General features: G+C 28.9%; 2 protein-coding genes across 3 annotated transcripts; one reads left to right on the forward strand and one right to left on the reverse strand.

Moving 5' to 3' along the window:
- Positions 1-4882: 4882 nt before the first annotated feature.
- LOC114418611 lies at positions 4883-8893 on the reverse strand. 2 transcript variants are annotated; one of them, XM_028384045.1, is made up of 6 exons: positions 8493-8893; positions 7963-8399; positions 7513-7863; positions 6509-6886; positions 5833-6050; positions 4883-5672 (listed from the first exon to the last, which is right to left on the reverse strand). In XM_028384045.1, exons 1-6 carry the CDS (start codon positions 8636-8638, stop codon positions 5427-5429), a joined length of 1776 nt encoding a protein of 591 aa, XP_028239846.1. In that variant the 5' UTR covers positions 8639-8893; the 3' UTR covers positions 4883-5426. The 2 variants fall into 2 exon arrangements, with proteins under 2 accessions (XP_028239846.1, XP_028239845.1); XM_028384044.1 differs by having other exon boundaries at positions 7513-7866; positions 8493-8892.
- Positions 8894-14628: 5735 nt separating this feature from the next.
- Positions 14629-17596, forward strand: LOC114418612 (NAC domain-containing protein 92-like). Its single transcript, XM_028384046.1, has 3 exons — positions 14629-15077; positions 15837-16102; positions 16607-17596. The coding sequence occupies exons 1-3, from the start codon at positions 14924-14926 to the stop codon at positions 17159-17161; spliced, it is 975 nt and encodes a 324-aa protein (XP_028239847.1). The 5' UTR covers positions 14629-14923; the 3' UTR covers positions 17162-17596.
- The last annotated feature ends 7478 nt before the right edge of the window (positions 17597-25074 follow it).

Raw genomic sequence — 25074 nt, forward strand, 5'->3', positions numbered from 1 at the left:
AAAAGTGGAACTGACAAATAGCACTTTCAATGCTGGCAATGGCATGTGATACGCAAATGAGGATGCGTAGAAGTGGGGATCGCACCGGCTTTCCCCTCTTTTTTTTTTTTCGGTTTTCGGTTGCTTTTTATTCCTACTGATTCAATTGGTAGGGACAAGTTTATTTGTTGCTTTCATATAACAATGTCCAACAATTTTCTCACGCTTCATTATCACTGGCTTTTAACTTTTAAGATTTAATTACATATTTTATCACCTAATTCTCATTATTTTATGAAATTTACTACTCAAGTTTGTTTTTTTTTTACGAATTTTACTACCTAAACTTTTAATTTTGCATATTTTATAACTATGTTAGTAACAAAACAAACTTAAATGATAAAATTTAAAAAATAATAAAAGTTAAATAATAAAATTTATAAAATAATAAAAGTTTAAGTCAATTTATAAGTTATATTGTTAATATTATATTTTGTTTATGATATTTTTTTTTCCATTTTATCACTTTATCATATCAATCATTTTATATATTTGATACTTTTTTTTCTCGTTGTTATGAAAAAATATTTAAATTTGTAGTACAAATGAACTTTTTCTTAATTATTTATGACATGCAACCATGTTTGTCAAAATTACGTTTTAAATCATAGAATCGTACAATTCGAGTAGACTCAAGCGAGTTTGTGTAGACTCGAGCGGGATAACATAGACTCGCGAGTCTGCACCGAGTTTGCAGGTTTGCGAAAAAATGAAATGACGCTATTTCGTTTGTTTCATTTTTCTTTCTTCCTCCTCCCTTTGTACCTGTGCTATAGTGCTTATTGTTTGAGGGTTTGTATTTTTCTTTCTTCCTCACTCCATCTCGGCTATTCCGTCACTCCATCACTACAGTGCGACTACAAAAGCGAAGGCAAGGTGCTCCGTGCTCGTGCGTGGTGGTCGTGGCGACAATGCAAAGTGGAAGTGCGAGTGGTCAAGACGTTGAGTGTGTGTTTCTTCTGCAAGACTGCGATCGTGTGAGTGCATGGTGGCCGCAGCGATGGTGAAGTTCGTGGTCGCGATGACGTTGAAGGGAGTTAGACAGAGTCACTAACTGTTATTCTCTTTTGTGTTATGTTTTCCCTTTTCATCCTTTGCAACATGTTTTCTTCTTTTCCTATTCTCTGTTTGAAGTTCTATTTCATTGTTAAATTTTTAGGTTCTTGTTAAATTTGTAGTCTGACTCTTTTGCTTACCTTGACGTGGCCAATCTGATGACACTCGACCTCATTGTTCTTCTCTTTGCGTTTATGTTTATGTTGTTTCCTTGTTTGGAGAAATGCAACATCATTTCAAGTCTTGTGTGTTTTCAAATCTTGCTTCAATTGTCAAATCCAAATGTGTGCAATTGTGTTTATTTGTTTGTGTTTTTTCTGATTTTCCGAATGGATAATCATGTTCATGTCCATTAATGGTTTACCAAGTATTGCATTTTTGTTAAACAACAATAAGTATTATTGTGGATAAGTATTACTTAGAGTCTCAGACTAATAATAGAATACGAGTATATGTACAAACATTCACTTCCCTCTCCCTCTGCATTCATCTCCTGAGTGTGTATTATTCTGCATTCAACTGCAGAATTACAAATAGCCATTGTAGTAAGGTATGATCCAACTCCAACAAGTATAACCATTCTTAAGCGATAGATATAAGGTCAGTTAGAATATCTAAGACACATCTCATAATATGATGATTATTAAGAGTATCTTAGATGAATTATTGTTAAAGTTTATTATTTTGATTTATTTTAGGATTAAAATATTTAGTTATGATTTTATATATAGGAATATTAATATATTTTTTTTAAATTGAGTAAACTCTTATGAGTTTACAATTCAATTTTATGAATTGAGTTTACGAAACTTAAGTGAGTTTACATAAAAGCGATTCTCACAACCTTGCATGCAACCTTTCCATATGTCTCTACGTACCTTCCTTCCTATTATTTATTCTTTAAGTTTGTCATGCGAGTTTTTTTTTAACTAAAATATCCTGCGTCTAAATCTAATATCTTGACTAAAATGACATTCTTTAAGTTTTTTTTTGGAAGGCACATTCTTTAAGTTTTTTTTCCTTCTTCTCAATAGTTGACAGTCAAATAGCTAATTGGATGGAACGAAGGTGCATGGAATATATTTTGTGACGATCAAATTAGTTGAATATAAGTCTATTAGATTCCGTCATATAATTAAATGTTGTTTGAAGTCCATAATTACTTTTAGAAAGAAGCAAGTGGATTTTAGATTGTGTCCAAAAAATCAAATTGGGAGAGTCAAACATGCTTTGATAGTCTAATTAATATATAGATATGAATCAATAATTTCATTGAGTTTCTTTGACTCAGTCGTACTTACTCAATCTATAAAGCTAGAAAACAAAATTAAACACAAATCATTTTAAAGTTTGATTAGAAAACCTAATTTGAGGACTGAGGAGATGAAATTGGGAGTTTCGTTTCGGGTTAGATTACCATATGGAAAAATCTGAGACCATGAGAGGTTGGGAAACTATGAAATTTGGAAGGTGCAGGAAGTAAAAGCCTAATTGTTATTTATGCATTCCAATGCATTAAACACGACGGCACCAACCCACCGAAAAATCGTATTCCTCATGATGTATCCTAAAGCCCATATGTCTGATCACTCTTATGGACTGGTAATTGAAGTCGTAAATTTATTGAGAGGGTATATGCCCGTATGAGAAGGAAAATATTGAAGTTAAATACTATTTTTTGAGTGCATGGTAAGAAGAAGAAAGAGATTGAGAGGAAAAAATAAAAAAGAGAGGGAAATTGGGAAAGTGATATATATAATTAATGATGTAATGGAGAATGAAGAGAAAGATAAATTATATAATAGAAATGGGATGAAAAAGAAAACGAATGATAATTAATTATAGAATTTAATGTCCATGATCAAAGTTATTATTGTTAACTTTTATGGGTTTTCAAGTCTATTTATTTTCTATGAGTTGATTTGTGTCAAATTCTCTTTTTAGTAAATTTTGATAAGGTGCAAACTCAATAAACTCTCAAGTTTATCACCAAGTCAATAAGTTGGCAAGTTAAAAACAAGATTAGATCAAAACACGTTATTTTGAATTGCTTTTTGTGTTTAGGGTTAAATATACCTCCATTTGATGTGTTATTCATGAATCGAAGAACCCTAACCTGTAACAACAAGTAAGCTTTGTTCCCCAACAACATTAAAGCTTCAATGAGAATATTCTACTACTACTATCACCTTCACAAGATTATTATCTAGTAGTGATACATTATTAAATCTGATTATTTAAGTATTGTAAAATTCATGATTTACTATTTTATTGTATTATTGAAATGTTTATTTGATATATTATTTATAGATATTTTATTATTATTTTATTATAAAGTGAATTTTTACAAATCTATAAAAGTTGAATTTATGAAACTTTTACAAGTTTATATAAATTCTCGAGTTTGATAACCTTGATCATGATGTAAGATAATTTAATACTATCATTCAATTACAAATAAAACTTTTAAGGTAATTATTATAAAAGTTAATAAATTTAATATAAATATGATAATTTATAATTAAATAATAGTATAAAACTTTTTCACACGCATAATTTTTTTTCTCGTGTATAAAGATGGTTTTAGTACATACTTTGGTGTATACATAATACACTATGGGGGGAAAGAGAGAACTTAAATCGGCTGCATCCAAGTTCTATGCATTTTTACAGTCATAATCCAAGAGCATTTTTACACTTATATTTCATTAATTTTGCATGGTTTGGAAAATAAAATAAAGGGACAAGATTCAGCTTTACTTTTCTAGTTGCAGGGAATCCACGTTAAGAAATATAAGAAAAAATATTATATATATATATATATATTTATAATAAATGATGTAATAGGGAAGACAAAAATTTAAAAGAAATGTAACGGTAGTTTGTTTTAGTGTTTTACAACAATTCCACTTTCCAAGGCACCTGCAACATGAACTGGGCTCTCACTTGTATGCTGTTTATTAACAGAACGGAGCGTAAATTCAAATACAGTCTAAGAGCATTTGAATTGAAGGTTGCTCTTCAAAAACCACAGTATTGGTGTAACTTGAATAGTAACTATATAGCTAGAAATCGTTGAAAAAGTGTATTAAATGCTGCAAAGAGCTGTTGATGCTCTCGTGTTTTAAAATAGAGAAGAATAATGAAATATCAAAGTGTTGAATGAATAACTTATATATGATTTCATTTAAGAAACTATTTACAATTATTAGGTTTGAGTAAACGTTAACTGAGTCATTTAAAGTAAGAAGAATAACGTAATACTATAGAAAACGTGAAAAATTATATAAAATAGTATTTAACAACTTTTTTTATGAAAGTATTTAACGACGTGTTAGAGTTATTACTTACTTGACTAAGATGGCGTGAGATAAGATTAAAAATTAGAACGTATGAAATTTAAAATATAAGGTTGTACATGAAAAAAAGAAATTTAATAAGACAACTAGCTAATTAATACATATAAAATATTTTTATATTATGATACAAATAATTTTTTTTTCTTAATCCTACGATCCATGAGAAAAAAAATTAATTCAGAATTCGATAAAAAATAAATAAAAATTAATTTATAATTATTTTTTATTAAAAATTAAACTCAGATGCTACTCGAATGAGACAATATCACTTTTTACTATAAAGTAGAAGATTTTTGCAATTAACCTCCCAATTACCAAAGTAGAATAAATAAATAGTAACCCACAAGAAATGATAATTCCTGTGACTCATTTTTTTAAAGTAAGAAATAATATTACATATCCCTAGAAAGAAGTCCTGGTCCTGGTGCTACTTTGATGGTTGATTTATTCCTTTATTTTTCCCCCTCTTTCACAAAACTAAGTGGGGTACTTTCTGCAATATTATTTTGAAAAAAAAATCACTAAGTCTACCGTTCCTTAATCGTGTGATATACATAATATTTTTCCCAAGAGAGCAAGACTACTTTTATTCAACTACATGTGCTTCAATCTTGTTCATTCTTTCTTTTGATTTCAGCTTAAAACCCTTATAGATAAACCCTAAGTAGTTAAAAAGCTAAAGCAAACTAAAGCTATCCTTGTCTCTATCTTCATTCCTTGCTTTGTCTTTGGTCTTTCACTTTCAATATTCATCAAATGACCTAGCATTCATCTTTACCCAACTTTCCTCTCATTTCAGGCTCCAAAATCCATGCCACCCCACATGTTTCACTTTGATTTGCAGGGTCCCCCTCATTTTCTTTAACCATATTTACAAAACAAAAGTTTGTGTTATGTGGATATTCCTTTTGGTGCAGCCATGCACATTCATGATCCAGACACCGAGAAATATATATAAATCTTTTCTGTGGGTCAATGTGCTGGGAAAAAAAGTGGAGTGGAATCTCTTTGTAGTTTTCCATCCATTACCCTCACTTTGCTCATCTTCTCTTCACACCAATGCAACTGTTCCTCACTTAACTCACTCATTCTCAAAACCCTTGACACCACTTTGAGGTCTATGAGTGCCATCAAAATCTCCATCTCTTCTTCTCCCTTCAACTTTCTCTTCCTCAAGCATTTGCGGGAACGCCGAAGATCTTTCACTTTCATCTTCTTCTGCACGTACATCAGTGGAGACAAAAATGTACATGTAAGGATAAACTATAGGATATAAATATATATAAATTAAATAGGAAATTAATTAGTAATGATCTGGAAGGCACTTAAGAAAATTATTAGTTTAAGAATAATTAAAAATTGGGAATGGAATAATTGCCTTTTGATTAACTTTCTTGATAAGGCGGAGGAGTGTTGGATCAACCAAGGGTTTTCGGTTTCTCCTAAAGCAAGCTGCCAGAATCTGACATGGTTTCTCTTTATCAGCCTTCAGAAAACTCATGAACGTTCTGATCCCATCTTCCATTATCACAAGAAATGATGCTGATGATATTTTTGAGTGAATGCCATTATCGTCCCTCTGATCATCATCCGATTCTATATAGTACACACAAAAGGAAATCTTAATTAGTTAATCATGCATGACAAATGCTATACCCTAGTGATAAATAAAATATAGTTTTACTTTACACTAGATCCTATATTTATTATAATTTTTTCAATAACCTTACAATTATTTTTTGCTACAAAATAACGTTACAATTATTATAAATATTTATAATAAAAATACATGCACTATAAATATTTATTAGAAATATTTTAACTTGCAGAATATATATGATATATAACTTTCATAATTGTAACGTTGTTGAAAAATTTATAATAAATATTTATAATAATTGTAGCAAAAAATAAAATATTAGTAAACCTATCTAAACATGAAACTTAAACGCAAATTTTTATTTATCTTGAAAATAATTTAGTTGAATAAAACATTAGAAAAATAACAAAAAGGGTAATTAAGAAAAAGTAGAAAGTAGTAATTATATATCTACCTCGATATTCTGGTACGAGGAGTAATTTTGGAGCCAAATGCCTCACTCTAGCATAGATCTCAGGTCTTCTACCATGCTCATAAGGTTCATTCTCAACGTATCTTTGCAACAACACTTGAAATTGTTGGAATCTCTGTGCAATGGTGGCTGGACAACCCACATCAACATCATGGCCTCGTGAATCTCTTTTTGATTGAAAATTCTTGTAGTTCCAATTGAGGGCTTCCCATGTTAAGCATGTTTGTGCAACGTATGCAGCCTCTAGATCACGATATGGGTTGTGACGCATGTCACCTGGTTTTTTATTCATACTTGAAAACTTGAACACAATACGATCTGAAATTGACCTCGGAGATACCTTGATAGACCTTAAAGACTCTGAAGTTGAGTTGTTAGTCACATGAAATTAGTAAAATCAATCCTCAGCTATAATTTACACTTGTAATCACTAAAAAAAGATCATAATGAAAAAAAGTTAGGCATTAAGATGACATTCCACCAATTTAACCTTTATTTAATTAATGTAGATCAAATTATTAATATAAATATTGTGCATCTAGCAATACATGCATTATATTAGGAGAAAAAAAAGATCGGTATAGACACCCTTTTGGTAAACACTTGGAAAAAGAGACAGAAAAAAGATAAATAATTGATATGATTAAAAAAATATAATTTATGGACATCAATAAGACATCTAGAGAAAGATAAATATAAAAGAAAGATGAGTGCATGGGTGATATGACTTGATAAAAAAAAGGAATTGAGAAAAATAAAGAATGTCAATGAAGTATCATTACTCTTTGATCAGTGACGAATAACGTCATAAAAAGAAAGAAATCAGATATGTCAATTGGGTGTTTGCAGCATCTCTGTCTAAGTATCAGAATTCTTATACTAAAAGAATTATTTGTTAATATAAGGTATATTTTTATTAGTAATGAAGTTATTTTAAGAGTGAATAATGGACAAAAAAAATGGGAAACTTGATTGTGTTGTGTTACCAGTTTCATGAAGTTTCTGTGCGCTAATCCTGTCTAGGAATGACATCTCTTCATCATATTTTTGGAAAACTGTATATGATTCCCACTTGGGACAACTTCTTCTTGACGAAGAAGAAAAAGGGTCTTCAGTTCCAGAATCCCTGCAATTAATGGAACTCCTCCACTCAGAGGAGCTCTTAGATGTGGACCCAACAGTGCATGAGTCACCATATATTTCTTCATAATCTTTTTCCTCAACAATGAGCTTCTTAGCCTCCAATTGGGTAGGAGCATAGGCAAAGAATCTCTCATCTCGTGCGAGGCTTTCCTCTTGCACCTTCTTATTTTCAATAACTCCAATTTCAACATGATCTTCTGCACAAAACAGAATCAGCAAGAATTGGAGTATATGTAAATTTTGCATGTGAATAATGTAACAAACTTTGGTATGATGTGATGTGAAATATATACCGTCATAGTTTTTGTCACTGCCTACTAAGTCACTTTTGTAGAGGTTCAGGGTGATGGACGATGTGGGCCTGCTTTCAGCTGGGACAGAATTTGGAACAGAATCAGCATCTTCAGCTGGAAATTCTTCTGCATCTTGTTCATTTTCAAAGTCTGAAACCAAAGGTGACTTGTGAAAAGACAAAGATTCTGTTGAACAGTTTTCTTCTGAGTCTTCTATAAGGCTATCCCGGGGGCTTGAGAATTCTTCAGAAGAAGAAAGAATCCTCTGAGGCTTGTTGTTGTGCACAAACAAAAGGGTCTCTCCACCACAAATGATGTCTGCTACTAGATGATCTGACTCAATAGAATCATGGACATAAGAGAAGCTTTCTTGAATTTCTTCTTCTGCTTCTTCTTCTTCTTCATCATACTCAGAAGACACATATTCATAGTGATCTCTGCAACATGCAAAAAGAAAAGTTGAGTTAGATAGATGCTGGAGGCAAGTGAGTGTGAGGGAGATAAAAGATGGAAGAAGAGTAGCATAAGACCTTTGGAATATGTTGAAGCTGCCAATGAAGTTTATGAACTTGATAAGGAGAACCGAAGAGGAGAAGAGGAAGAGGAAGAGAAGGTGGAAGGAGCTAGAGGCATTGTAAAAGAGTCTAACAAGAGCTTCTTCTTTGGAACATGGCATTTTCTTTGTGGTTGCGCCAAAGCACTACTCCACAAAGCAAAGCAACTCCTAAAAAAAAAGTGGACTTGGTTGCTTTCGTAACATATTAACATCTATCCCTCTCTGTCAACATACCCCAAAATTACTGACAGTCTCTAGTATATTCCCCAATGGTTTTTAGTTTTACCCTCATCATGTTCCTATTGTAAGATGCAATCACAAGGGCAAATCTGTCACGTACTTGTAGAACTCAGTTTATAAGATTGGACAATTGTGGCTTCTCTCTTACAATAAGATCTGTAGGCCTTCTAGATGTAGATATATTGGGACTTGGGATTTTGCTTTTTATTTATACTCAGGATATTGAAGGACATTCCTATGTATAAATAAATTTGAGCATTTAGTAATGAAATTTCAATTGCCAGAGAAATGTTTGATGATTTCTTTATTTTTTAAAATGGTTTTGCTTTTCATGATCGCAAGACAATGATTAAAGAATCAATGAACGGCAAAAAAATTATTTATAAATGTAAGAGTATATTGATAACACTATATGTTATATTTTATAACACTTTTTTTTGTTCTACACTGGCCAAGGAGAGTTGAATATTTGTTGGAATAGCTAGGTTGAACTTTTTTGGTGGAGCCCTAGAGGCATCCTTCAAGACAAGTTCTGATGTGGTCATCTACAACAAGTCAACAACGCTTAAGCCAGTGATTATAAGAGGTGAAGGGAATAACGACTAGAGTGAATGTCTATCTTGTATTCTGTATTGTAACTTCTTTGTTGTTAGGTTAGTATTAGTTGTGTAAGTGTATTAGTTGAATTTTGTTGTAAATCAATTTCTAGGAATAAAAAAAATGCAATGCTAGACGAAAGGTGATTTTGATCCATATGAGTCTAATCCGTAAGTTTTTTTTTTGTGGTTCAAGCAGGAGTTGCTATATAGACCAATTAACTTATAAAATAAATAATATTGTTATATATAATACTAAATTTTTTAATATATATTTAATGTGTATGTAAATTTAAATAATTAATTTTGTGATAATTAATTTTGATATAATTCATACGAATTATTTAATTTGTATATTTTTTTATAAATAAAAAATATTTATTATTAAAAATTAATTTATTAAATTTTTTTTAAAAAATACTTACGGATCACATAATCCGTATTACTTATACGGATTAACTTATACAGATTACGTAATCCGTATGATTCATACAAATTACGTAATTCGTATGATTCATACGGATCACATAATCCGTATGAGTTATATGAATTATGTAATCTGTAAAAAATAAAAAACACTTAAGGATATTTTTAAAATTTTATTTTAATACTGGATGCACAAGTAATATTTCTGATGCACCTAGCAAAACCCCATGTTTGCTTTGTAAATTTGGGCCTAACAAGTAAGTTTAGAGCAGGCCTAATATTTCAGTCCAAAACAAATTCTTTAACCACTAATTCAACATGAATAGTTTGTAAAATTCTATTTTTCAAATATGATCATTCAAATTTAAGTGTATTATCATTTCATGTCTCACGCATGTTCCTTCATAATTAAATAACCTAAATGAGATTTTAGTTCGTTGATTTACTTGTGCAAGCTTTTTCATTGTTTTTTTAAACCTTGTCTAAGAATTGGTTAGTTGCATAGTTTTTTTATTGCCAGGAAAAGAAAAAAAACAAGAGAATCATTTCTACTATGCTTTTCATCAAAAGCTTGTAACTCTTGTTTTTTAGTGTGTATATAACACACAGAACCAAGTTTGTAACCTGGTCCTTTTATTTTTCCCTATATGAACATATGTGAAATCACGTACAGAAACAAATGCAAAAAAGAAGAGACCAAAACCAAACCATACACTAAGGTTGACAGGTATGAACTTCACTTTATAGAAAGAATGATATGATATTTTTCAGAAGAAGAAAAAAGTTGAATACATAACATAGTTTATAATCAAATTATCATTGTATATTCAGCACGCTTGTATAAATGTATTAAATGTTATTTCCCCCAAATTAAAATATATTAAAGTTTTTGTCTACCAAATTAAAATGTAGTATTAAAGGTTTTGCCTCTTCCCTCAAATATAGGGAAAGATTTTTCTCTGCTTAATGGAGGCTTTGAGTGTATTCTTTACCTACCGAAGGAATAATAAAAAGCCTTTTTAAAAAGATGATGTCGTCTGTGTCAATTGCAAATGCTTTTAGCTTTTAGCAACCCCCTTAATTGATCCTTGTCTTGAACTTGGCTCCTAAGATTGCAGATTTCAGTGTAGATGTTGTCCTCACATTATTATTATTATTTTTTGATTTTTTTAATCTTTATGGAGTTTTGCAGACTTATTATTAGTTGTTCATCACAACTTTGTTTGTTACTTTTACAATGAAAAGTCAGGGGTCACTCGTGTATTTGTCCAAACCTCTTTAGCGTCAACACACTGTTCCAATCATTAGGAATTAAAACTGTGTAGAAAGGGACAGAGGGAAAGAAAATCATGCACATAAGAGAAAAACAATTGATCATTTTAGATCATTAGTGAGAGAAGCAGACGAAGTTAATCAACACAGGAGTGAAAGCCTCACAGCTACATACGATATGGTAGTTGACAATTTTATTTGTTTTCTATCCATGTTTACTATACAGCTGTTTAATTTTCATCTTTTTGGTGTTAACTATCAGATAGTGTTTAATTGCATTTCATTAATCATAATCCTTAACTTGGTATCCCATTTGGTAGTGCCTATAATTAAGGTGGTTCATTAATTGAATCATGTTACATATATTTGGCATGAAGAACCAAGGCCGCAGCTACCATTGTTTCCTTATTTTTAGTCCATTGCCTGTCACTGTTTGTAGGAGAAAGTGGCCAACCAAAAAGTTAAATCTTAAATCGGGCGGGTCATGGCCAACCAGACTCAAGAAAGTGATAAACAATACCCAGGCCCAGCATAGTTTATTTGTTCCATTTTACTCCCATTAGAACATTTTCTTTCAGAGAGAAAGAATTATGCTTTAAGTCTAAATTTTTTTACACAATCATCCAATCAAAAGTCATTGTGTATGATAAATCTTTTAACTTTTGAAATGATTATTTTGAAGTAATTCAAATGATAATTCTTCATAATTAAATGATAATAATATAAAACTATTTTATATTATCAGTCTATAAACATTAAACTTTTTTTTTTTACCTATAATAACAAAGAAAAACCATTGCCAAAAATTTAAAATCGCTGTTAAAAATATAAGGAACTATTTAACAACGATTATTCAAGTGGCCAAATAATGTTTTTTCTAATTATAGTCACAATTGAATTAAAATTGTGGCTTTAGTATGACACCAAGTGACACTTTGTGAGATCACATGTGATAATGGTTTAGTTAAATAAAACGTTAACAACTGAGTTATGTTGCATGTGAAGATAAAACTTATTTCAAGAAGAATAATACATGCATGGTTAACAATTATATAAGTCATATATAGTTATTATATATATATATATATATATATATATATATATATATATATATTTTGTTATAATTTTTATATTCTTTTTTTTAAGAAAGATAATTTTTATATTCATTGATTATGTTTGGTAAAATTAATTGTTAGAAGTAGCTGAAAAGTGTAAAATGATAAAAAAAAAATTATGGTTTATTTATAAAAGATAATAAGAAAATTAAATAAATGTATTAAGAATGAAAATAGAAGAAAATATATAAAGCTAGAAGTTATAAGTCAATGTTTTACAAAAGGTTATTTCAAGTAATCTTCTAAAAAAATATTAAAAGTTATTAAAAAAATTTGTTTATCGAATAATCAAACAAACTTTTCAACTAAAAAAAATTAAAAATTAACTAAAATATTTTGTGGAACATAACTTTTAGCTTCCAACTAATTTTTCAATTAGTTTTATCAAACATAATCTAAGAAATTATGAAAAAGAATTTATTTATCAAACAGTCAAATAAATTTTTTAATAAATAAATAAAACTAAAAATTAAATGAAATATCATATCAAACATATTCAATGTATGCCATCATCATCATTCTTAGAACGGGAACATTTTGCTGTTGCTGTTTATATTTATTATATCTGTATGCTGACATAAGTTAAAAGAGGAAATGACAATTATCTGAAACAACAAATAAGTAATAAAGAACATTGAAGATACGTACCTGTAATTAATTAATGTAATTAGATATAGACTTGATGAGTGCTGTAAACGTGCTTTAATTTATTTATTTATTTTTGTTAATTTTTAAATTTTCTTTTGTCAAATACGCTAGATAAGTTATAGTATTATTATTTTGAAATAGTTTTAGATGAATGAACACAAAGTGTATGCCGTTCATCTTAATTAATGTGGTACTAAAGTGTTCTCAATGCATAACATATTTATGTGAAAGTTTTTCATTATTTTGAGTAATAGATGTTCTTGATGTACGTAATTACCGACTATCGATCATATAATTTGAGAAGCTAAAGAGAGTACGAAAGGTTTATATAGTAACAAAGAGATAGGAATTGAATCACAAACCGCACACAAACCAAAATGTAATTACGTGGCAAAAAAGTGTAATGAAAATTATAATTATAACTATAACTTAGATGTTAATGGCACAATTTCTTTTGGAATTAATAGGTTTTTCATCAATGAATATGAAGTCTCTTAACACGTTTGATGGATTTTTCAGGTGAATAAAAAGTACACTTATTGAGGGGAGAAAGATTTTATTATAGTTTAATCTTCAAGTTGAACAGACACAGAGATTAGAACTCTTGTTCAACATTTAGGTCGGAAAGAAACAAGGGATTTGGGAAATGCAATGAGACGAAAGGACAGATGTAGAATTTCTGAGTAATTTCAGCTTGAGCTACCCGAAGGAAACACGTGCCAAATAGAACAACCCATAATTTGATCTTTGTTTTTTTTTGACTTTGTGCTATATATTTCAGTTCCCAATTGCCAAATTAAAAAGGCTATTATTGTTAGAGAGAGAAGGGTATGGATACATGAGAGTGTGCTTCTAGAAACCCTAGTGTCCATTACGTAGAATTCACAAAATTCTTGTTATTAGGATTGACATTTAGGGGACGCTATAATTAAATATTAACACATGAAGTTAAGGTCAAACAGAAAAGGCTTATCTTAAGATGTATACATAATCTTGCGGGTTGGTGACGATTTTAACCACTCGGTAATATTAGCCACCACACGCACAAAAAAAGGTAATGCCGACATTGTACATAGTCTTTCTGCTAGATTTTACATTCTCTCTTTTTAATTGGGATTTCTGTATGCATGCTTCCCTTAACTAATATGGATATGCATGATTTTGATCTTATATAAATTGTTATTTAAAATTTGGTTAAGCATATAATTCATACATGTATTATATATGAATTTGCTACAAGTAATCTATATATTGGTAATTTTGCTTCTTCACTAAAGTATATATATTACGAAAACTAAACAGCCTTGGCAAATATCTGATCAGTTAAATTAAAATTAAGATCATATATGTAACGGTGTGACGGTGTGAGTGTGGACAACATACAAGTGTCAATAATTAAAAATTAATTAAAGAGAATATGGCTATGATAAGTCCATGTTCCCATATTGGATCACTAGCGTGAAAGGTTTTTCCGGTGGGTAGAAATGGGTGAAGGTGGTTGGATAGGATCATAGAAAAATATGGAAATTAATATATCTCAAATATGGTGTAACAGAGACTCGATCAACCCCCTCGTGCACAAACAACATCATATATATCAACAAGTATTTTCCTAATAATTAAATTTCGCAAAATTATAACATCGATCTTTTCACATTACATATTGAATATGACACATAACACACCACATTGATAGAGTCAAGGTCGCAACTTAATTCTTGGTTTGTTCAGTAAATATAAGTAAATCCAAGCAACAATTTGGGAAATCTATACCCTTTATATAGCTGAAGCTTAATAGTAATATTTAAAAAGGAAAAAAAAGTTTAATTAGGATATGATACCATGTTTGTCAAAGGGTTAGCTGTATATTTAACAAAAACATGAAGAAGACTATCTATGAAATGCTTCTTGTTGAAGGGTGATGAGTTATAAAACCATAAAGTAAAGAGGCCTTTAAAAGCTCTTATTGGTGATGTATTGAGCTTACTTTGAGGACAACTCATTGGTACTTCTCATATATTTGTGGTGCTCCCTCTTCAGTTTTTGGTAAACTAAACTTCTTCAATTCAAAGGGGTATCAAAATCTGCTGGTTGGTTTCATCAATCTGATGGAGGAAAATCTGCCTCCCGGATTCAGGTTCCACCCTACAGATGAAGAGCTCATCACATGTTATCTTACAAGGAAGGTTTCTGATTCTAGCTTCACATCCAAAGCTATAGCAGTTGTTGATCTCAACAAGTGTGAACCTTGGGACCTCCCAGGTAGTTTGAGAGCACTTTCTTCAACACTATTTCTCCTCTTATAAATATACTTTATTACTGTCCATCTAGCTCTCCTTAAAAAATCTAGCTATACACAAAACTTTGGTTCTTAGTTTGTTGTCATGGTTGCATGACTACTAATTTGCAAGGGCTTATGTTCTTTATATAGGCACAACCTTTTGGCATGCATATTGATTCTTTCGGAAGGATTGTAACTTATTTTTGAAAAATATTTATGTAGACAAATTCTGAATTAAAAGGAAAACAACACAATGGAAGGAAATTAAGTTCATCCATTAAGAGTTAAGATTATATAATTCTATCTCTTAATAATTTTTCATTTTTTCCCCTAGAAGCTTAAGTTCCTCAATTGATCATACATATATAAAACTTTATATTCATTCTGGTCTCTGGAGTCTGCGATGGATCATTTAACATGCCCTTTCAGTTTCATCAACCAAGCAAATATTAATAAAAAATGACTTTTTTTCTTTTGATTCCGCTTTTCGTAATATACATATATAGAAGTTTGACCCATTCTACTTCTGAGTGTGGTGTGTGGTTTACAACTCATGCATATGATAATATATAATATCCTAGTGAATATATATATGGTATTTCAACTTTATTTTTCGGTCTATTAATTTGAATAGTATGTAGTTGAGTACAAATTCATTGGCATGTCATCTTTTGTACTGTGGACAAAAAATAATTAAATAAGGATTATTTGACGCGTTAATTTCTGTGATGATTTAACAGGTAAGGCATCAATGGGAGAGAAAGAGTGGTACTTTTTTAGCTTAAGAGATCGAAAGTATCCAACGGGACTTCGAACAAACCGAGCCACTGAATCAGGGTACTGGAAAACCACAGGGAAAGACAAGGAAATTTTTCGTGCAGGGGTTTTGGTTGGAATGAAGAAAACCCTAGTCTTTTATAGGGGTAGAGCTCCAAGGGGCGAGAAAAGCAATTGGGTCATGCACGAATATAGACTAGAAAACAAGCATCACTTTGGACTTTCGAAGGTTAGTATATATATTAATGCATGCATCACATTTGACAAATATTTTAAGTTAAATACATACTCACATTATTCTCTTAATTAACAACATTAATATTTTATATAATTTTAAGAGTTTGATGAACTTGCACTGTTGATATAAATTTTTTATATTGTCCACAAGTTGAAAATCATCTTCCACATGAATTTTAAAATAATTATTAATTATAAAAATTAATAAACTTATTATACATATAATACTTTTTGTAATTGAATAACAATAAAACATATTTACACTACAAATGCATATACTATTATTTATTCTAATTCTAATACTTATTCAATAATTATTAACTAACCATATGTAAATACTTAACTTATCAATATTTATTAGCATATGTAATACACTTAACTTGGGTTCATTTTCAAGAATTTATCTAGTATATGCATGTATATGCTTATGGGTACATCACATGTTTCATGTATAGTTTGAGAATTAACATTTTTGGATGAATGTTTGCTTCTGTAGGACGAATGGGTGGTTTGCAGGGTTTTCCAGAAGAGCTTGCAAGTGAAAAGACCACAGCAAACACCCTCCTCACAACCAGAGTCCCCATGTGACACAGCCTCAATGGTCAATGAATTTGGTGATGTTGAGCTTCCTAATCTAATAAATAACATTGCAAATTCATCAGGTGGACTCACTAACAACATTTCAGGACAAACCTGCTTCAATGCTGATCTTATTAATAGTGTTAACACAAATATGAACTTGGCCATGAATTGGCCAGTTGCAAGTGAGGTAATTCAGGTTCCCACTCTTCCATCACTCCCATGGCCTTCTGGGTTGTTAAATCCAAGTATTTCTGTAAATTCTTTGCTTCTCAAGGCATTGCAACTCAGGAGTTATCAACAAAGAGAAGCAGCAACAGATCATTTAATAGCATCATATGTGCCTCAAGGAGTGTCCCATGTTGGAACTGACCTAAGTTCAAATCTCACTGCCTCTTCTTCTAAAGTTTTAGAATGTATGCCACAGCAGCAACAGCTGGAGCAACCATTCAACTTGGACTCCATTTGGTGAATCTGTTTAGAACATGAAGCTAGGCATTGTGTAATTACATCAACAACCCTCCAGCTCCCATAAATAAAATGGTACCATTTCCAAACTTAACACAATTGCTGATGTTGTAAACATTGCTCTTCAGATATTATTGTAAGTAGGTGTTAAAATAGGCAGCTTTTAAATTACTGTTGAAAGTCCTTTGATGTGCAATCATTAGGTTCGTTCCAAGTTTCATGTTCTAGTATTAAGTAAATTCAAAGGAATAATTTGTATATCTTGCCCAATCTCTTTGCTTTGTATCCAACCCCTCATTCAGCATGCAGTTATGCATGGATGTAATCATGATGACAAGTGATGACTATCCCAGTATATGAAAACAAAGGATATGCATGGATCATATCATATTTAGATCCATGCATGCCCGTATCCAAATCGATCATATCATTATTATCATATGTATGAAAAACTATATATATTAAAATTTGTACATGTGTTGAGACACCCTATCCAAAACTGAGAGTGTATTAATAGATTTAGTACGCGTGACCTATATTGGTCGAAAAAAATATTGTGACTTTGGATTCATAGTATACCACTCTCCCTCAAATTCAATTGATTTGGCTCTTAATTAGCTTAGTTGTAACATTTTTCAATCTTCAACTTGAGTCTGTATTTCAAGTTTAGACCTCAGAGACCAAAGGCCTTACTTTCATTAACCATTATTATGGCTTGTATCCTTTTTGTTTTTTCTCAAGTTTTTGGTTTTTTTACTTGTTTTAGAGGTTTAGGTTTTTTTACTAGGTCACTTTTCTTTCTTTTCTTTTTGCACTTAACTTTTTCTCTTTTGGGCCATTCTATTTTTTCTCGATATGTTTTGAGTGTTGTTTTTTTACACTTACAAATTTTAAACACCTAATGATAATTTTTTTTTCTTTATGTTTCTCTTTCTATCAAATTATATCACCTATTATACTTGTACTTTTCTTTCTTTCTCTCTTTCTCTTTTAGCATGTCAATTAATTTTGTCAATATATATTTTTCCATACCTTTTTGTTTGGGCTTTAGGATTTTCCTTAAATATGAACTTTGATACATTAAAATTTGTGAGTAGATCTTTGTCCAAGAGTGAGAGAGTATATTAGCGGGCTTAGTTTAAATAACCTACTGTATTTATTAAAAATATATTGACACTTTTCTCTCATCTATTTCTTAATTTATTTCTAACCCACTAATTAATGTAGAACTTGTTCTCTGATAATAACAATTTAATATTTTTTTATATATAAAATGATAGAAGTCATAAGTAGGGATGGAAATGAGTCAAATCAAACTTTATTAGGTTTGAGCTCGGCTTGAGTTGAATACGCAAGGCTTGAGCTTGACTTATTACCTATTATAGATTTTTTTTAAAGGCTCGGCTCTACTTACATGAAATGGCTTGGCCTACGAGCCTATTTAAAAGTCTGCTTAAAGACGTTTTTGATCAATTAATTGTTTTAAAACCTAATGAAATATTAACTAAAAAAAGAAACTTATAAAATTTCGTATAAGTAATGTATAAATTCAAAAATAATTGATAAACAAAATCATATTGAATTCAAGTAGTTAAAACACAAAGTATATCAAAAGAAAATGAAAAAAACATAATATTAAAAAATATATGAATTAGAGATGATTTATACTAATATAGTTAAATAAAAATATTCAAATTGTTTAAAAATATCTTTACAAAGCATTCTCTTCTTTGTATGTATTAATCTGGTTGCATTATCCTTTTAACTTAATCTTTTTCTTTTTGAAAATTTTTCACATGCAAGTGAACTCTCTAAGCACTTTATGTCACTTCAGTTTGTCATTCACAATGTCATAAAAATAGTATAAATAATAATAATAATAATAATAATAATAATAATAATAATAATAATAAACTTAAACAAGCCGACTTGTCAAGTTTAACAAGTTTTTTTTATAGTTTAACTTTGGTCTTTTTATCTAAAAACACTTTTTATAAAGTTTGAGTTTGACCTTTATAGTAAATAAGTTAAACTGAGTCCAGCCTTAAATAGATTGAGTCAAAGACTCTTGACAAATGACTTGGTTCATTTTCATCCCTAATCATAAGTGAAGACTAAAGACCACAACAACTTATTAGATAAAGTCATGGTCCATAATTATGAAATCTTCATAAATATAAGTTCTGGTTATTCGAAAAGTTATTAAAAATTGTTTCTTTAAGAATCAATTTCCGAAAAAAAAAACATTTTTATAATACCTGATTAAAAAACATTTATTTTTATGTAGAAAAACAGCAAAAGAAAATGAACCAAACACAATTATATATGTTGTGTCTTATGCATGAAATTTCATATATTACAAGCTGTAATAAAAAAATAAAATAAGACAATGTATAAGCCGTATTTAGTCTTCACAACTTTGTTAAAAAAAGTTATATTACAAACCAAGTCTGTGTACAATTGAGAACCAAATTTGAAAAGTTACGTCAAATTTAATGAGAAAAACCTTATTTATACCCAAAGACATTGTTATATGAAATTGATCAAGAATGGTTAATCTTGTTGACAATCTAAAGATGGCTAACCAATTTTAATTTTCTAAATGAATCTAAAAATATAAGTAGCTAAATTTATTTTATTTACATAAAAAAGAAATAAATATAAAAAAAATTCACCAGTTAAAATGATTAACATGTTAAATGAATCATTACTAGAAATATATAATTCTTAGCTAGGAAGTTATGGACATTTATTAACAATGCAGGTGGGTTCAGTCAAATTGAAGAAAACATGGTAGTGGTCAGAATACAATGAAAGAGTAGTTTTATATCAATACCACACATTTGAGAATTAATGGGATGGAAAATGGAGATATGTTTCTTAGAACTGAACAAGGAAATTATAGTAATTGATTATGGGATGGGAGCACATGCATGGTTAGATCAAAATCAGCAAGTGGCAGATTTCAAACTGTTCATATGAAAGAAAAATGTTGTCTAGGAGTGACTATATATAATAAGTGAGCTTGTTTCCACTTTAGGACTTTTGGAACCGGGGATTTGGATTTTGGGTCATCTATATTAATGGGTGCATCTTGAAAAGATAGAATAAAGAATTATAATCATAATTTATATCAATGATTGATTTTTTCAAATTATTTTATACTTTATATTAACATAATTTTAATTGTTTATATTTTTATTCTTAGTTAAATTCCATGTTTTTCTATAATTTGTAAGCCCTAAGTCCCTTAGTTTAGGGTACGAAAAAATATAGGGGTGAGTTTTCAAATGGCCAAGTGAAAACAATACATACGGTTGGCTAGTCCTTGTCCATGTTTTCAATTTTCAAACATATCTGGTACGATATTTGGTCAAGAGCCATATGGACCTATGTTTTTTGGAGCAATTTAATGAGCTGCAGAGATTTGGATTTTACACGGAAATAGCAAGTGTATTGTTAATTTTAAACTAAAGTAAAATATAGATTTAATAAATAATTAAGATAAAAATATTTTATATCGTGTAAAATATGAATTTAATTAAAATATACTAAAAATGTAAAGGTTTTTATACTGTAATGTATTATTAATTGTGATATAGTTGCAAAATGTCATTTTTTTAAATAATTACTTTAAAATTCATATTTTAAATAATGTTTGTTTTTTGGAAACTTTAAATTTTTTTTATAGAAAATATATAATTAATTTTAATTTTTTGTAAGAACTAAAAATATGTGTTATTATTCAAGAAAAAAGTATATTTAGATATTTAATCACTCTTGAGATAGTGTATTTAATTTAATATGTAGTTACATTTAAAAGGTATATACATAAATAATTCCAATAGAACTTTAAAACAAATTAAAATAAAAGTACTTGAAATTATATATATATATATATACTCCTCAACTTGAAAAAATTGTCAGCAACACACTTTCTATAATATTAACTAGTTAAAATTTATTAAAAATCATGAGTTTTTACTTTTTATTTAATGTTTTTTTTTGTAATTTTATAATTTTTTAATAAATTTAACTAATTTGAGCTAAACTCCTTAGCTACTAAAACAATGGATCAATTGGGCTTTTACCTAGAATTAAAAATAAATAAAAAATTGTTAATTAAGGAGTTTAAGGGAGTGATTTCTAGGCAAAAAATTTAAAGGAGTGTGTTACTATATCATGAGAGTGTAAATCAATCGATCATATGAAAAGTTTGTTAATTTTTATTATAATTATTTTAAAATCAACAATTATTTTTGATTGATTAATAACATAAAAAGTTTTACACTTACATGGTCAGTAAACTTTTTTCATTATTCAAGTACAATTTAATGATGCTTAAAATTCATTTCTTTTATTCTAAGACAAATATTAATAGTACCTAAGAGATTCAAAGAAAAAATATTTTATTAAAATGTGTAAAAATACGTTATATTATAATTTTTAAATGTATTCTCTTATGATTTATAATAAAATATTTTCTTTTTTAAGTTCTTAATCAATGTCCTAACAAGACCCTTATTCTAATAAGAAATTTTTAAATATAATTTTTTATTGTGTCAAATAATAATATTATATTTCACTTACTAAAGTATTGAAAGCTAACAATAAAAAAATCATAAAAGAAGAAATTATTTAATACTGAAAATTATAATTAATATATTTAGTATTAAAAAGTATAGGCTATCGTTTGCTTGATTTTATAATATTATAATTATTTAGCAATAGTAAATATGTGTTTTCTTACTTCCAACACATTTTTTTATTCATACAAATCAAACTCAATTAGTAATAAAAAAAATTTACATCAATTCATACACAATATTAAATTTTAAGTTAGATTTCCTGTTATTATTACTTTCCACACATTTATGTTATATATGATGTATTTTTCATACATTTGACAAATAAGTTAAGTATCCTAATGATTCTAATGCCTAATGTTAACGCACAAGGTAATGATTTCAAACGCTAAAACAATTTGTTTAATGATTTGACAACAAATTAATTAGATTGAATTTGTGGCTTGAATGTGATTCTTTTTTTAGTTGTTCAAGCTTTCAACAATACTTTTTTGATTCCTTGGATTTTTAGAAATAGATGGCATAACATTATAGATCTAACTAGGCAAATGAATTTTGTGGTTGGTCATATTTATAGAATTGAGTTGCAAACGATTTTTCTGTCCAACTTGGATGAGGCACCCGCTAGACGGCGTGCTCGTGAGGCTTTTAAGGATATTCAACTTACCATTGATCATTGCTTGTTTCGGGTATGTAATTAGTGTATCTTAATTCTGATCTGTTAATCACATGTTAAATCATGATGGAAAAGGTTTTTGGACTTGAAATATGAAATAATACACAAACTTGTGTGCTTATACTTAAACCTGTCTTTTTATGTTTAATTAGAACTATATATGAGGGACACAAGGATCAAATTTTTGGACATGCATTAATTTGATCACATTGTACGTGACACTAATAATCTACTTCAAACCTACATATTGAGTGAATATATTTCTAACATATTCTGCTCATCCGTTTGATCCTCATGGAACGAAAAAAAAAAAAAAAAAAGAACTTGTGACCTTGTCTAGTTACACGAGACGTGAACAATAAGAACACTTTATTTTTTTTTTATCTTGCGCTCCAAAAGACATTGAACTACGGTTGAACTACAAGGCAGTATTAGTTATAAGGGGTTCTTTGTTTGGTTTGTTTCTTAGAATATAAATCAAGTACATGTTTTTAAAAAAATTTAATTTTTAAAAATACATAATATATATACTTACAGTATAGATTTTTTACACGGTGAATCAATAAAAAATTACCACGTATGATAAGTTTTATTAATTTTATAATAATTATTTTTAAAATATACAAAAAAATGATTTGTGATTAATTAATTGCTAGTGTAAACATTGAAAGTGCATATTTATTAAACTAATTTTTTCTACTTCTATTTTTTTTCTTTCATAAGCTATTTTTAAAATGTTATCTGATTCAATCAATAATATTAGTTAAAATTAATTTTAGCTTATATATAGAAAAAACTCAATTGACTTTATTTCATTTCATTTAATTTATAAATACTTATATATAGAATAGTTTATGTAGGAGAGTATGCCCAAGCAAATATCTCTATTAGTATCTTCTGTATTGATTTGACTGTCTTCCTAGATGTAAAAATCAAATTCCCTTACTTTAACTATTTGGTGCTCATATTTTTTTTTTTCATATAATAAAATGTAAAAATAGAGAAGATTGTAGCTCATCTTTGTTTTAAAATTTTCGACAGTTACCATCAAATGGGGTGAAGACGAAAGAAGTAAAAGACTCTCATTCTTATATTTGGTCTCATTTAATTTAAACTTAATCTTGATGACTCTAATTACATTATGTATTGTAGTTATCTTTAACTTTAAATGTCTTCCAGGGATCAATTTACACATATATACACAAACACATTATATAATTTGATCCCTGAAAACGTTTAAAGCCAAAAATGACTGCAATACATGATGTAATTAGAGTCATCAAGATTAAGTTTAAATTGAATGAGATCAAATATAAGATATAATATATATATATATATATATATATATATATATATATATATATATATATATATATATATAAACTTAGAGAGTAAAGAATAAATTTGGTGATAATTATAATGACTTTCTTTTAAGTTAGTGGTTCTTACATTTGGAGGTAATTTTGTTTGGAAAATTATATTAACCTCCCTCATTTTGTAATAATTTCTTATCCATCACCATGCATCTATTACTTTATATACAATTCCTAGATTTTCCTTTGTAAATAATAAACCAAAGGTAATAATAATAATAATAATAATAATAATAATAATAATAATAATAATAATAATAATAATAATAATAATAATAATAATAATAATAATAATAATAATAATAATAATAATAATTATTATTATTATTATTATTATTATTATTATTATTATTATAATAAGCACTTAGCTCATGCATGATTAGACCTATTAGGATCGGATCGGCCTAGTGGTAAAGATTTGAGTAATAAGCATGAGGTCATAAGTTTTAATTTTAATGTGATTATTATAAAAAATAAAATAAAATTTCACGTGTTATTAGTAATTACTCATTAGTTACATTCTTTTTATGCATTCTCTAGCTAACAGTATTTGTGTACAGGTTTATGAAGTGAACTCCAGAGGATTAAAAATATTCTCTAAAAGTTGGCTTCCAGAAAGTTCTCCTTTGAAAGCAATCATTTGTTACTGTCATGGTTACGCAGACACTTGCACATTTTACTTTGAAGGCATGGAAATATCTATGTTAAATGAGAAGTTCGTTTTATTTGTTTATGCTAGAAATAAGACAGATACTAATTAAGATGTCATTTTATCTTTGTATTTTCTATTAGGAGTTGCAAGGAAATTAGCATCATCTGGATATGGAGTATTTGCATTGGACTACCCTGGAAAGTCTAGTGAATGATGCCATTGAGCATTTCTTAAAAATTAAAGGTAAGATCTAATTTTCCTTGATTTCAGATCACTCTTTATAGTATCATTGTGTCTTGGATTTTCTTACATGTTTGCGAGAAGCTTTCTTCTTGAACAAATGATAAAAATTAGATACAATTTCATAGATGCTTTTAGTGTTGTCATCCAATCAGAATTAGAATTGTACTTTGGTAATGTATATTGACTTTTAATGTTTTAGTGTTCTCCACTTAGAATTGGAGTTTTACCTCTGAAACTCTAATTCTAACCGGAGAATAGTACCAGAAACACCTAAGAAATTGTATTTAAATTTTGTTCCTGAACTAAATTGTGCTTGGCCTTGCATTTTTCACTGTTTGAGTTATGTGTGAATAACTCTAGCGCTTTTTGAATGACAGAACAAAAGAA

Source organism: Glycine soja, chromosome 7 (genome assembly GCF_004193775.1).
Source record: "Glycine soja cultivar W05 chromosome 7, ASM419377v2, whole genome shotgun sequence".
Lineage (NCBI taxonomy): Eukaryota > Viridiplantae > Streptophyta > Magnoliopsida > Fabales > Fabaceae > Glycine > Glycine soja.

What these genes read in the sequence shown, in the direction of transcription:
- LOC114418611 (XM_028384044.1), bottom strand. Translation starts at nt 8,638, where the DNA reads ATGCCATGTTCCAAAGAAGAAGCTCTTGTTAGACTCTTTTACAATGCC. An exon ending in CAGTGACAAAAACTATGACG is followed by an intron (nt 7,867 to 7,962) that starts GTATATATTTCA and finishes TGTTTTGTGCAG; the next exon opens with AAGATCATGTTGAAATTGGA. An exon ending in CCTCGTACCAGAATATCGAG is followed by an intron (nt 6,051 to 6,508) that starts GTAGATATATAA and finishes TGTACTATATAG; the next exon opens with AATCGGATGATGATCAGAGG.
- LOC114418612 (XM_028384046.1), top strand. Translation starts at nt 14,924, where the DNA reads ATGGAGGAAAATCTGCCTCCCGGATTCAGGTTCCACCCTACAGATGAA. An exon ending in TGAACCTTGGGACCTCCCAG is followed by an intron (nt 15,078 to 15,836) that starts GTAGTTTGAGAG and finishes ATGATTTAACAG; the next exon opens with GTAAGGCATCAATGGGAGAG. An exon ending in ATCACTTTGGACTTTCGAAG is followed by an intron (nt 16,103 to 16,606) that starts GTTAGTATATAT and finishes TTGCTTCTGTAG; the next exon opens with GACGAATGGGTGGTTTGCAG.